Source organism: Haliotis rubra, unplaced genomic scaffold (assembly GCF_003918875.1).
Source record: "Haliotis rubra isolate DU_JTF1 unplaced genomic scaffold, ASM391887v1 Scf415, whole genome shotgun sequence".
Lineage (NCBI taxonomy): Eukaryota > Metazoa > Mollusca > Gastropoda > Lepetellida > Haliotidae > Haliotis > Haliotis rubra.
In genome coordinates this window covers 543,784-558,300 of record NW_025767097.1, presented here as the reverse complement: position 1 = coordinate 558,300, position 14,517 = coordinate 543,784, and the positions used below count along the sequence as shown (strand labels likewise).

Here is a 14,517-nt window from a genome sequence, read left to right as displayed (position 1 = left end):
TCCAACCATTAACACTTGCCAAGGAGGGATAACTCTAAAGGAATTTTAAGGAAGATCTTATTTCTTGCTTGTGAAAAATTCATGGGCACAGACAAACCAGCGATTGATAACTGGATTGGACTCAGATGGAATACGATAACATGTAATCAAATAAGTCACAACACCTGGCCACCGTACTCAAGCTAGTCACTTACTAAGACAAGCCACAGAGGGTTGTGGACCAATTAAACCCAAGGTACACACAGGTTTATCCCAAAGGTAGTGAGTGAATGAGTGAGTTGGGTTTCACGGCTTCTCGAAATTGGCTCCATGTTGATGTCTCTGCTGTGATGAGAGGACACTTTAACCAGCAAGATACTCCACTTCCCTTATCCTGGAGGTAAGTTTTAACTGTAGAAGTCATCTGAACTTACTTGGGAATTCTCACTCTGCCAACAGGGCGATGGGACTTCAATGACAATACAGAATACTTGGTGAGACGGCCAGCCTTGCCACTTCCACTTGGCTGAACTTCAGTTGATATATCATCGCTGCAAGGAAGGACTGGATGAATGATTGCTGTTACCAGAAGTGTGAGTGAGTTTAGTTTTACGCCACTTATCACTTATCCAGCAATATCATGGCAGGAGACACCAGAAATGGGCTTCACACTGTTATCAGAAAACGGGCCTGAGACTATATTTTTAAAGGTTTACTAACCTACAAGTTTAGTAAAGTGTAGTAAAGTAGTATGTGTACATAACTGACACCACAGGGGTTTAAAACTTATTAAAATCTAAATATTTTAGATATTTAAATACTTACCTTACCATAGGGCGGTAACTCCCTCCCAACGCTGGATGCTCCTCCCCTCTCTGGGCTCTTCGGACCTGGTCAGTAAAAGTGATTTTTGGATAGACCGCACTTGCCCGAGAGGGGAGATCACGTCACTTCCGTGCCTATACACTCATAGATACCTGAGGCAGCCATTCTAGAGAATGGCAAATCAACGACTGTCTGATCTCTTCTAGCGGAGCTTAAGGTAATATGCATTAGACCTATGGTAAGGTAAGTATTTAAATATCTAAAATATTTAGATTTTAATAAATTTTTAACTTACCTTACCATAGGTCTTATGCATATGGATTCGACAGTAGGACGGTGGTGTCGGGCTCCTGAGGACCATCCTAACACCACATGCCAAGAGCAACCAAAGAGAACTATCTGAGTCGACAGGCTGAATCAGGAGGCGCCTGTAACAACAACCAGATAGTAATCCAAGGAAACCCTAAGGAAAACAAACACACCCAGGGCGTAAGTTAACCTTAAGACAAAAAGGTAAGAAGAAGAAGTTACCTAATGGGCGGTAGGTCGGGTGAGTTGCTGGGCAACCACCAGAGGACCAAAGGATTGCAGCCCTTCCACATCCTCGACGGCCAAATCCCGGAGGTAGTGGCTAGCGAAGACAGTAGAGGATTTCCAGAAGCATCCCTCCATGATGGCTGGAACGGTGCAGTTCCTATGGAGAGCCATAGTGGACGCCAGGGCTCTAATCTCATGCGGGTTATTAGCTGTAGGATGAGGTAGACCCTGGGCATCGTAGGCGGCCAGGATGGTCGTATGTAACCAGAGGGCAATAGTATTCCTATGGAGGTGAGGTGAAATTGGGTTTAACGTCGTGCTTGAGAATATTTCGCTCATATGACGACGTGCATGCGTGTGTATGTGTATGTGCGGCTGCTTGTACTAGCCCAGACTGAAGCTGGTTTTATAGTGCTAGCTCACTGAGATACCATGCCGCAGTGAAGCATGAATACCCCATTTAGACACAGTATACTGACTCCGAGCCGACCAGGCCTTTTAACGTCTTTAGGTATGACGCGGTCGGGGATCGAACCCGCGACCTTCCGCTCTCCGGGCGGACGCTCTAACCACTACACCACGGAGGCGGTCGTATTCCTATGGACAAAGGAGGAATGGAAAACATTCTGTCCGGCTGTCCTGGTAGCTGAATCTTAGCCACAAAATCCCAAAGCAGTCCCAGATAAAAAGGACCATGTCGCGACTGCTCAAAACGCACCCTGGTGACATCCAAAGCGTGGATCTCACTGACCCTAGCTGCCATGGCCAGGGCCAAGAGAAAAGCTGTTTTCCTGGAGAGATTCTTAAAAGACGCAGAGTCCAGGGGCTCGTAAGGCGGACCTCTCAGATGCCGAAGAACAATGTTAAGGTCCCAAGCAGGAGGACAAAACTTTGCCTTCTGGTCCTCCAGCTTAAACGCTTTAAATAAAGCGATGAGTTCCAGCACCTTGGAAATCTTCTTGTCACACTTGACTGCCAACACAGAGTTAAGAGCCTACAAATACGTTCCTATAGTGTTACCCTTGAGCTGCCGGGACTTCCGAAGGAAAACAAGGAACTCTGCTATAAACTGAGGAGAGGCTTTTAACAAGTCCTTGGATTTCTGTGCACAAAACTTCTCAAAGAAATCCACTTATCATCATAGAGTGATCTAGTGGACACTCGATGAGCACGAGCAATAACCTTAGCAACGCCTGTGTAGAAGCCCTTAACTTTTAGCGCCCTTTGCAGATGATCCAACCGAACAGATGAAATCGAGTCGGATCGGGATGCAGCTGTCGACTGTGCGGATGTCTGAGCAGATGAGGCAACTCTGGCAACTGAAGCGGATTTCTGCCGGCGAGACGGCGCAGATCCGGAAACCAATTTCTGGTTGGCCACCAAGGCGCGACCAAAAGCAGACGAATCGCCACTGTCTGCTTGACCTTTGCTAACACTGCTTGCAGCAGAACTGGTGGTGGAAAGGCGTATGCGTCCAGACCCTCCCACAACAAGGACATGGCATCGACTGCCAATGCCGCCGGATCTGGAATTGGAGACACGTACAAAGGCAGCTGTTTGTTGAACTTGGTCGCAAACAGGTCGATCAGAGGGCGACCGTGACTGTGGCATAGAAGGTTGAACGCTTCTGGATGTAGCATCCACTCTGTTGGCGATGGCTTGCCTGGCCTTGAGAGAGCATCTGCTAGAACGTTCTTGCAACCTGGGATGTGCCGGGCTCAAGCTCTGATGCCATTGTTGTCCAGGAGATCGGCCAACAGGAAGGTCTGCTCCAACAAAAAAAATGTTTGGACCTGGTTGTTGCCTGGTTGCGAATCAACCACACCACCGTAGAATTGTGCGACACTATCAGGAGCCTAGTGTTCTGCAGCAGAGGAATCCAATGTCGAACCGCTAGAATGACTGCTTGGAACTCCAAGTTGTTGATATGCCAGCCTAGTTCGTCGGCGGACCACAGCCCCGAGGTGGTCTGGTCGCTGAGGTGTGCACCCCAACCCTGAAGAGACGCGTCTACGAAAAGTTCGTGGTCGTGAGCAAGTTCTGTCAAGGAGACGCCTATGCAGACGTTCGACTCTACAGTCCACCAGCGGAGGTAAGCATGGAGATGTAGAGGCAGGAGGAATCTCGACTGAAGATCGTCTGCCTAGATGTAAGGCAAGAGGAAGCGCTGTAACGGCCGGAGCATCAGACGACCTCTGAGCGTCAAGTTCTGGGCTGAGGTGAGGAGGCCTAAGAGGGACTGCCACTCCCTGAGCGCGAGTGGCTGGGACAGACCCCGGCTGGCGAAATTGACTATCTTCCTCCAGCGATCCTGCGGAACCCGGACTAGGTTGCAGCGAGTCAGGAATAACCCTCCTATGAACGTCAGTTCCTGGGACGGCTCCAGGTGCGACTTGTCCGTGTTGATAATCCACCCCAGTTGCTCCAGAAGATGCATGGTGAAAGTCATCTGTCTGCGAAGCAGCTGAGGAACGTGGTGGTTCATGAGGCAGTCGTCTATATAAAGGTCAAAATCGATGCCCCTGAGATGGAGAAACTGGGTGATCGGCGAGGTAATCCGAGTAAAAAGCCACGGGGCCGTTGAAATTCCAAACGGAAGCACTTTCCACTGGTAATGGGAACCGTTGAAAAAGAACCTCAGGTACTTCCTGTGACGATGGCAAATGGGCACATGTAAGTACGCATCCCGGGCGCAAGCTTGACATGAAACTGTTCCAGGGATATCATCCAGAAATGAGGCGGCTCCGACAGGTAAAGGTGGTTGAAAATTGCCATGTTGTAAATCATGCGCATTTTGCCTGAGTCTTTCTTGGGAACCAGAAAGATGGGTGAGTAGAACCCCGGTGACCGTTGGGGGTGTAGCACTGTCTCTATAGCTTGCTTGTCTAGCAAAGTCTGGATGTTGTCTGCAAGCAGTAGCTGTTGGTCTGGAGCATACACACGTGACTGGGGCGTTGTAGTCAGAGGCGGCGACACGGCGATTGGCAGCTTGTAGCCGGTCTTGAGAATGTTGATCACAAACGGATCTTCCAGGATTGTCCAAAAGATCCCTAGTCGCCCGCCTACTGGTGTAGACCGAACTGGCACGGCTGGGGGCGCGGGAGGTCCCAGTCGTGTTGGTTCCCATCTTCATCGGCCTGAGTAGGGGCACCTCCCCATACCCCTGACGGGCGTCGAAGGGAGCTCCCGTGGACAATCTTGTTGTCGGCGCTGAAATTCCTGGTCGGACTTGCCACGGCCATGGCCACATCCTCTGCTAAAGCCGCTACGGACCGAATCTCTTCTGGGGACGTATCGGCGCTTTCCCCTACCCCTCGTAGCCAACCTGCCACAAAAGGCCGAACTCAACGCTTCAAATGTAGATAAGGACACCTCCGTAATCTTAAGCTCTGCGTGTTCTTCGGGAATCCTATCATCTAATAGGGGGCTCTCAGGAGTTTCCTTTTAAACTCTTCCTGCCAGGCACAAGGCTCGAGGAAACCTGTCCCTGTACGCCTAACAGCTGTAGTCAGAGATAGATTCATCGTGAGCCGTACCTCCATCGGCAAAGTCCAGACTATGTATCTTATAGTCTCCTTTCCGTGACTTAGGAGCCTTAAAAGTCGTATTGAAAGAAAGCTTCGCAAAATCCGCATCTAAAGAAGCCACAGCATCGGCTACCATCGGGAGAGGCGGGAGGAGTAATTCAGGAGAAGTCCTAATAGCTCTCGAGTTGTCACCTGAAGAGGGAGAAGGGCAGTCCTGCAGTCTATCAGCAATCCAGTCAAACACGGAGGATAGGGGGAGGTAGGTACCCCCATCTTCTTCCTCTGGTAATGTCTCCTCATTGTAGTCGGGAGAGAAATAATGCTGATCATTGTCGTCCCAAGACACGGCCGGAGCATTAAATCATTGGCTAAAGACAGCAGGCGTCGGGCACTCTGATGACACCTTAGAAACAGTGCTAAAAGTAACTGTTGGAGAACGTGGTCGTCGCGGCGAGCGGCGCACAGGAGACCTAGAACGGGACTGATGATAACGCCTCCCACGAGTTGGCCACCTAGAACGCTTCTTATCGTTGGAACGTCTAGGTGAGTGAGACCTGGAATCGGAACGATGCCGGCGATGGCAAGAATCAGAGCTAAGACGAGGGCTCCTGGATCAACGGCGGTGACAAGGAGACCTAGAGCAAGAATGCCTAGAACGCTGGGAACGCTCAGCCTCCTGGCGTCGGGCCCTCTTTTCCACTAATTGTCGCTGCAAGTCTTCCTCTCTACACAACCTAAAGACAGGTGTCTTCTTAGGGATATGGTAGCCTGCCAGCGGCGTCTGCGTTGGCACTGTGGTCGGCGTTGACGTTGGCGTCCGCCCTGGAAAAAATGCTGGTTGAGAAAACAACCCAGCCGCATCCGAGCTAAGTGCTGAAGTCGTTGGCGCCGGGAGTGCGCTAGGCGTAGGGGCAGCTCTAGGCGCTGGCACGGTGCTGACTTGGGCTTCCACTGCAGCCGGCAAGAGGAGCGTCCTCAATAGCTTCTGAACCTCAGGATGTGATAGAGCATCTGGCCGAGACAAATCAACAAAAGCGTCGGACGGTTGTTGGGCTTGAGGCGTTAACAGACGTGGCGCAGGGGTAGGCGTCTGTACTGTAGCAGGAGAGGAACGTCCATCCGGCGTCCAAGGAAGAGGGGATCGGGATCCCACTGAAGAACCAGGAGCTGACATCTTCCTCAAAACGTAAACACACAACAAAAAAAAACCTGCAGGTGTAATGGAAGCACCCCTTACAGCAAGAATGGGCACGCCCAAGCAGGCGAGACAGTAGAGAAACAACCAAGATGGCTGCCCCCACTGAGCAGAGAAGCGTGTGATAAAAACACAAAATTAGGCAAAAATATGAAGGAATACAACACCAAGCATGAACATTATGATGAAAGAGACATAGGAGTATGCAATACATCAAACATGCCAGTGGAGAGACACTCACAGTCGCGGGAACACACCCCACACCAAAGTGAAAAACACGAGGTAGCAAGGTAGGTGAAGTTTACTTTTATTATATTCTTCACCCTCACAGAGAAGAATAATAAGGAATGAAAAACATACCTACCAAAATGCAATCAATAACTTAAATCTGAAAGAGAAAAAACGTAACGAGCTAAAAAACAAACGTCTGACATACAGCACCCTTAAAATAAAAGTGATTTTTGGATAGACCGCGCTGGCGCGAGAGGGGAGATCACGTCACTTCCGTGCCTATACACTCGTAGATACCTGAGGCAGCAATTCTAGAGAATGATGAATCAACGACTGTCTGATCTCTTCTAGCGGAGCTTAAGGTAATATGCATAAGACCTATGGTAAGGTAAGTTAAAAATTCCTGTCTTTCAAAACTAGATGACTACCCATCTATATTTCATTATTAGATGGCACTATTCTCAGTGAGATGGGTGGATTATTGCGTAACAACACCACATTAGTGATCGACACAGTTATACCTGTTACACGTTACATCATCGGATTTAACAAACAAAACGTCATTACAGAGCAGTGTTGTTGCATAAGGTGATCCAGAAAGGAATTGTCTTGAAGGTGAAATGTCAAACAACTTACTCTTGGAAATGATCTAGATCATCCTTATGGCCAAGAATGGAGAAGCCACCATCCTCGGCTTGGTGTTGTGCCAGAGTCTTCTCCAAGGGCAGCTTCTGCATAGGTATAGAGAGTCCCGATGGGGGCTTGGACAGACCAAGACGGCCCGCGATCCGAGACTTAACCGTGGTGGAGGCAGGGGCTGCTGTAAGTGGGCTGCCTCTCTTCAGCTGAAACAGTAGTTGCTAGACTGACAATTCTAATTAATTTGTGCTGAGGAAAAGCGAAAATCCACAGATGGTAGACCTCACAGATTTTTACCTTTTGAAACCTACAGTTACGTTCTCTGCTTTAGTTTTGCTACCTGTTGATACTAGAACTGAATAGAGCTGACAGAAAATGTAAACATGGTAAATAGTTTTGTTTTGTTCAAACAGGACTAGTTTTAAACTCTGAGGACTAGTCAAGTATGCTTCCTCAAGACCCAACAAAAAAAATCTAAATTTCTAAGGATATTAATCAGTACGAGTGTAAATGTGACATGCTTATTGTTTTAAGTAGGTTGAAGAAGCTTCTGTAAGAGAGAGTGAGAGTGAGTGTTTGTTATCTACACGGTAAGACATATTCAAACTGTATCATGGCAGTCTGTCAATAATCAAGTTGGGACAAGTGAAACATTGATCATGACATACAATCAGCCAAATCACAATTTCAGACTACATTTCATATAAGTTGCCTCTTACATTCAGCAATAGTATGCTTTGACCATCAACTTCACATTTTATGACTTCTAATTGGATGCTTTAGTGGGATCTATTCATTCAACTAAATGTCCCATTTTCTTATGACAATTAATCAAGTATTCAATGCCTGTTCAAGCAACTATTGATCACAGGAACAAACAAAAGACATGATCGTCTCACCTTTCGCTTCTTTACACCCTTTCTCTTCCTCTTCCTCCGCTTGCCGACAGTTTTCTTATTAGTTTTAGTGCTTGTAGATTTAGTTTTCCGCTTCTTCGGACTCTTACGTTTACGGGTTTTCCGCCTAGTGGTCTTTTTTCGTCGTTTGACAGGAGATTTCTTCTTCGCAGGAGATGCCGAGGGTTGACTTGATGAAGCAGCGGACACACCTTCTTCCTGTATTTGAGAACATTAAGTGTGGTGACATTAACTGTTAACAGTATACAGGTAATGACCTCATTTCTAAGCTTTCGCAGATTTCTGTAAACTGATATCTTCCATTGAAGCAGATCCAATGCCAAATTTGGATATCAGTGGTTGTCCCAAAATAGACAACATTGAAACTGAATCATGAATATTGCTTATTGATCAAACCAACTTGTAAGTAAGGATGGTAACAGTGTTACACCAAATCTCGAAGGTTTACAGCTGTATTTCTTTCATATTCAAGATATTGAGAGTGTGGAAATAAGTGAAAACATCTCGTTCTTACATCAGATGAGATGAGTTCTGGTGGTATCCGTAAAGCCCTCTCAACACGGGTCTGTCTGATCCGTGTCCTCACTCTTTCACTGACTAGAGTACGAGCTATGAGACGGCGTCGGGGACGAATGTCTACATCTTCCTCTTCACTTTCTTCAACAGCACCTACAGCAACAACAAAACAGTGTATGCGTTCAGAGCTCAAGATAAGATTTAGCTCATGTGGGTACTGTACCCACTGTATTTTTTGGGAGTGGGTATTATGAATGTTGAGTGGGTATTTCATTTTCCGTTACCCACTGCTTTCAAATATGTGCGTATTTCAGTAATTTTACTCACCTAAGTATTATGTCATTGAGTAAGTTTACTAAGCAGGTATGTTCTGAGTTATGTCATAACTAATCAAAACCAACTTAAATCTAATGGAAATGATTTCATAAAAAATCACTCCTCCTTTACTGACAGTACAACACTACTCCTATACTAACAGTACCACTTGATAGTAATCGATGTCTTTTTCATTACGCAAGCGATTTTTATAAATATATTCCGTACGCATTTGTTTTAAACTTTTTGCGTATCTAACATTTTAAATGCGAAATTGGTACGCAACAATTATTTTTCAGTGCGTAATTGGAAATTTTCTATGCGTATTTTACCCGGGATAGGCAGCTTATCTGGGCCTCTGTGCGTTTGCAGTAACATGTCTCATCAATATTGTAGCTATGCGGCAACAATCAATAACAAGGTCTGTACGAGACAATCACGTGATTGACGTCATGTGCACTGACTTATGCAACCGACATTCTCATCCATTTTGTGGCCTTATCAGGTCTTAATTGTATTTGTTTAAAACCAACTTGTTTCACAGTACGGGAATATATTATTGTGTACTCGTCCTGCAATATTTTCACTTGCCCTCTTAAATTCAATAAATATTTATGCTTTTGGAGTTTATTACCATTTTCTATAATCAACTCCGGACGATATTTTGGACAGTGCAATATCATCTCCGCCGATTCATGCCAGCTTGCATCTCATACTGTTTTGTTTGTTTTTTACTCTGGATATTAACTTGAATATGATTAGTAATGAATTCATACGAATGAAATATGACTTGCCCAGTTGCACAAGTGTTTTTTCACTTCTTTCTCAGAACCTGCAAATATTGCCCCACATCCATATGAGCAGACGAGTGTATATTTTTTAGCCCTGGACTCACAACAAACTGTGAACAGTATACCTATAGAACGCTACAACAAAACATCATGAAAGTTAATCAATTCAGGAAAAGACAACCCATTGTTGATAGCAAGAACACACATACTTCCTGACTACACATTAGCTGACCATTACGGTAAACAGGAGTCCCTGTTATCGCACATATTCATATCTTCAAACCATAGTTCATAGCTGCCTATCTGGATTAACACAAATGGTAAGAGGACGGACAAAAACAAATTTTCTTTTAAATTAACTTTTGTCTTCCTGAATAATTAAAACGACCAATCAGAAACAGTTTGATGAGCTTTACCTTCCCTGTTGGCTGCGGCACAGTCTGAACAGAACCACTCCTCTACAGGGATGTCGGCCAGAGGTGGTGACAGACACTCACAGTGATACCTGCAACACAATAACCACGTACAGACTTTTAACACAAGTCTGCTTGTCCAGGTAAAACTCCAGGACATGCTATATTTTCTTGTGGACCACCACTAGTCCACCCCAACAATGACCACCCTTGAGGTTGTGAGCCACCATCCACCTAGCAACCACCTTACAGGTTCTGAGCCAGCACCTAGCCCAGATTACAGTCCACCCCACCAACAACCCTCCTTTAGCTTATGTCCAGCATTCACCCCACTAGTACCCACCCCAGATCACAGTCATCCCCACCTGTCACCCTACTACAGGTTGTCAGCCAGCATCCACCCCACTAGTACCCACCCCAGATCACAGTCATCCCCACCTGTCACCCTACTACAGGTTGTCAGCCAGTATCCACCCCATTAGTTACCCACTCTACAGGTTCTGAGCCACCCCAGATCACAGTCCACCCAACATGTCACCCAACTACAGGTTGTGAGCCAGCATCCACCCCATTAGTGACCCACCCTACAGGTTCTGAGCCACCCCAGATCACAGTCCACCCAACATGTCACCCAAATACAGGTTGTCAGCCAGCATCCACCCCACTAGTGACCCACCCTACAGGTTCTGAGCCAGCACCTAGCCCAGATTAGTACACCCCACCAACAACCCTCCTTCAGCTTGTGAGCCAGCATCCACCCCACTAGTACCCACCCTATTGGTTCTGAGCCACCCCAGATCACAGTCAACCCCACCCGTCACCCCACTACAGGTTGTGAGCCAGCACCCACCCTAGGTCACAGTCAACCCCGCGCCACTACAGGTTGTGAGCCAGCACCCACCCTAGGTCACAGCCATCGCACAGCAGAAGTCTGTCCTCTCGGTCGCATCGGCCGCACACCTCACAGTATGTCGGCTCTTCCTCAACCTCTTCCTCCTGAGCATTTTTATCTTCTACAGGGATCTACAAACAAGAACACCATGGATAAAAACTTGTGTAACTAATGACAACATCTAAATATTCTTAGTTTATCAGCCCAACTAGAATGAACAGTGACAAGCTACTGGAAAATACATACAATATATCAGAGCTAACACCCATTGATCAGCAAGCTGCTGCAGCTTATATTAGCCACTCTGCAGTTAGTAGCATTTAAAGATCTATCTTCATCACTGTCCGGCTGAAGAAATAGTTTTGTTTCGATGAATATACCCACCTTCTTGTAAACCTTGTCCTCGCTGGGATGTCTGGCAAGAATCAGGCGGAACACCTGTCTGTCAACGGGGCAGGTGTTCACATTCTGTCAAGAAACATATAACTGTATTCAATAATGTTTAAATACATAAAATGAAATTTTACACTAAGGTACTCTGTTAAAATCAGCTTTGGTAATGACCTTAAAGAATACATGGAAAGAAACATTTTGAGAAATTCCGTACATTTGCCCACACTTGAATACACTCAAGACAGAAGTTGTGGTCACAAGCTTCAGGAGTGCCAACATCTTGATCTTTGAAGCGATTGAGACAGATTGGGCAATTGTCAGCATTCTCATCATCAGAGTCGCTCTCAACCACTAGGCCAGCAGCTTGTGCTTCTTCCTCCTCCTCCTCCTCCGACTCCCACTCTAAAATAGTGAAGACTAATTAAAACCTGCACTTACTCATGTTAATTACCTCTTAACGAATTATATCCAGTAACACATAGTTCAAATTGGAGGGGATTCGATAATTGGCACTACATTATTACATCTGTTACTATTTTAACACAAGGGTTATAAAGACATTCATGGCCAATTTCTAAGTGTCACGTGGGTGAGGTGAAATTGGGTTTAACGTTGTGCTTTAGAACATTTCGCTCATATGACGTGCATGTGTGTGTGTGTGAAGGTCAGGCTGCTTGTACTAGCCCAGACTTAAGCTGGTTTTATAGTGCTAGCCCACTGAAATACCATGCCGCAGTAAAGCATGAATACCCCACTCAGACACATTATACTGACTCCGAGCCGACCAGTCCTTGTTGTACCCATTAAGGCCGGACGCCAGGCAGGGACCAACAAGTACCATATTTTAACATCTTTTGATATGATGCGGTCGGGGATCGACCTTCCGCTCTCCGGGCGCACGCTCTAACCACTACACCACGGAGGCGGTTGGGTCAGATGGGAAAAAGAAGGTAGGATAAAATTTAACTCCAAACATATCCAATGAAACATATGGATGTCAGACAAAAAAACTTCTAAAAACGTTTCATTCATATTGAGGGAGATTAGATGATGGTTTTGATTCTTAATTAAGTTAATAACATGAAGGTATTTCAGGTATCATACACATGAATTTCTTATACATGTTTAACTCAGAAAGAAATTAACCTTCATCAGAATCATCCTCCCCTTCAACCTCATCGACTTCCCCACCACTGTCTTCATCGTCCTCGCCCTCTTCCTCATCACCCTCCTCCTCATCTTCATCATCATCTTCCTCATCATCACTGCCTTCCTCCTCCTCTTCCTCTTCTAATTTTGTATCCTCTGCTGTCTGTGGGCCCCCTGATGATGCTGTTGCTGATTCGTCTATTTGCATTCTGCCTTCATCCGACGAGTCAGAATCGCCACTCATCATCCCTTCCATCTCAAAGTTAACCTTACTCATGGTTGTGTATGACTTAATCTCTTTCACATCAATGTTGTCAAATTTACATTCTGCTTGTTAAAAGTTCAATGTATTCCTGTAAAATGTATCCGTAAATGTTGATATGGACCTGAAGAAAATAGAACAATTACAATAATTTGCTGTGCTAAGTAAGTGAATTATGCCCCCACCAAATATGAATAAGTACTGAGTGAGTGAGTGAGTTGGGTTTTACGCTGCTTTTAGCAATATTCCAGCAATATCACGGCAGGGACACCAGAAATGGGCTTCACACAATGTGCCCATGTGGGGAATAAGTACTGAATTTCACACAACATGGTAGAAAAATGTGATTATGCCATAGTAGGTTGTTTTTTAACGTCACACTAAAAAAGATTCCCAGTATATGACAGTGGTCTTTAAATAATTGAGTCTGGACCAGACAGTCCAGTGATCAACATCATGAGCATCATTCTACACAATTGGGATACGATGACATGTGTCAACCAAGTCAGAGAACCTAACAACTTGATCCCGTTAGTCGCTATTACGACAAACATGGGTTGCTGAAGATTCTAACCCGGATCTTCACGGGTGATAATGCTATAGAAAAATCTTATATCATTAGATTTTGAGCTTTAGGTAATGTTTGTTAGAATTTCTATTTTGATTAATGCTGGAATGACTAGTTGATAACTCAATAACTAAATGAATAAAGAAATCTATAATATTAATTACTTCATTTGAAACTTATTTTGCAAACATGCTAATTACTAAATTAGACTTTAAACAATGTCAAATTGTGCAAGTCATACAAAAACGGACATTTGTAAACATCCCGAAGAGAATATTTACATTGCCCTTTTTTAAGTTCTACATACAGTAAAAATGTATTATGTACAAAACTGCTATTTCATAAACAAATCAAATTTAGCATTAGGAATGAGTGAGTGAGTATCGTTTTACACCTCTTTTGGCAATATTCCAGCAATATCATGGCTGGGGACACCAGAAATGGGCTTCACACATTGTACCCATGTGGGGAATTGAACGTCAACGCTTTAACCACTAGACTACCCCACCGCCCTCAGCATTAAGAGAGGTGCACTGTAGATTTGCAAGTTAACATACACCATGTACACTATGCAGCGAGGGAAAGGAGGGGTACCCTAGTGGTTAAAGTATTTGCTCATCACACTAACACCCGGGTTAAATGTCCACATAGATACAATGTATGGAGCCCATTTCTGGTGTCCCCTGTTGTGATATTGCTGCAATATTGCTAAAAGTTGCGTAACACTTAACTCACTACTGTGACCTTGTTGAAAAATAATCACCTAATGATAATATTTGTGTTGTAACATGTTTACATTAAGTCTACTGGATGACATTCACAAATGATATCATGTCCACAAAACATGATTTAACATCCAAAAGAACATCATGTGTGGGGTCTTCTTATGTTTCTGTAGCTCCACGGTTCTTCCACACAGCTGCCATAGTAACCATTTTACAAATCAAATTCGATACTTTTTTATGCTTTTTGGATTGAGCATGTTGAGCTTCAGCCTCATTACTGAAGTAGTTTCTAAGACAGTGGTTTCTAAGAAGATGCCTTTGAATCGTTAGATGGACAAACAGGCCAAGACATAAGTTCATCAGACTTTCAGGCATGCAAGTTAAAAATATATGGAAAGAGTTCCTTACGTACCCCCGCCTATTTTATATAGAACTTTTCGTTACTTGTGTATCTTTGTATTGTTTGAAAAAATTATGTGGGGGGTACGTAAGGAACTCTTACCAAATGTGTTGTACAAAGTTACAATGTTTCTATTAACTTAAGCTAGAAACGACTGCTTAGCATTCAAAGAAAAACAACAACAATACAATAAGATTAATGTCATATTAAATTTGCAATTATTATTTTACCCTACAATCACCA

The 14,517-nt window shown here is 44.8% G+C and overlaps 1 protein-coding gene across 1 annotated transcript in view; it reads right to left on the bottom strand.

Annotated features, from left to right (window-relative positions):
* The window catches only part of LOC124288317 (PHD and RING finger domain-containing protein 1-like), a 30,619-nt gene that overhangs the window by 14,951 nt on the left and 1,151 nt on the right, over nt 1-14,517 (bottom strand). The window contains exons 2-10 of the mRNA XM_046724826.1: nt 12,317-12,705; nt 11,385-11,572; nt 11,162-11,245; nt 10,787-10,908; nt 9,889-9,977; nt 8,365-8,519; nt 7,833-8,048; nt 6,931-7,139; nt 414-530 (exon numbers count right to left, since the gene is read on the bottom strand). Of these exons, the coding sequence (XP_046580782.1) occupies nt 414-530; nt 6,931-7,139; nt 7,833-8,048; nt 8,365-8,519; nt 9,889-9,977; nt 10,787-10,908; nt 11,162-11,245; nt 11,385-11,572; nt 12,317-12,596 (1,460 nt within the window). The 5' untranslated portion in view covers nt 12,597-12,705. The remainder of the gene's footprint in view (nt 1-413; nt 531-6,930; nt 7,140-7,832; nt 8,049-8,364; nt 8,520-9,888; nt 9,978-10,786; nt 10,909-11,161; nt 11,246-11,384; nt 11,573-12,316; nt 12,706-14,517) is intronic.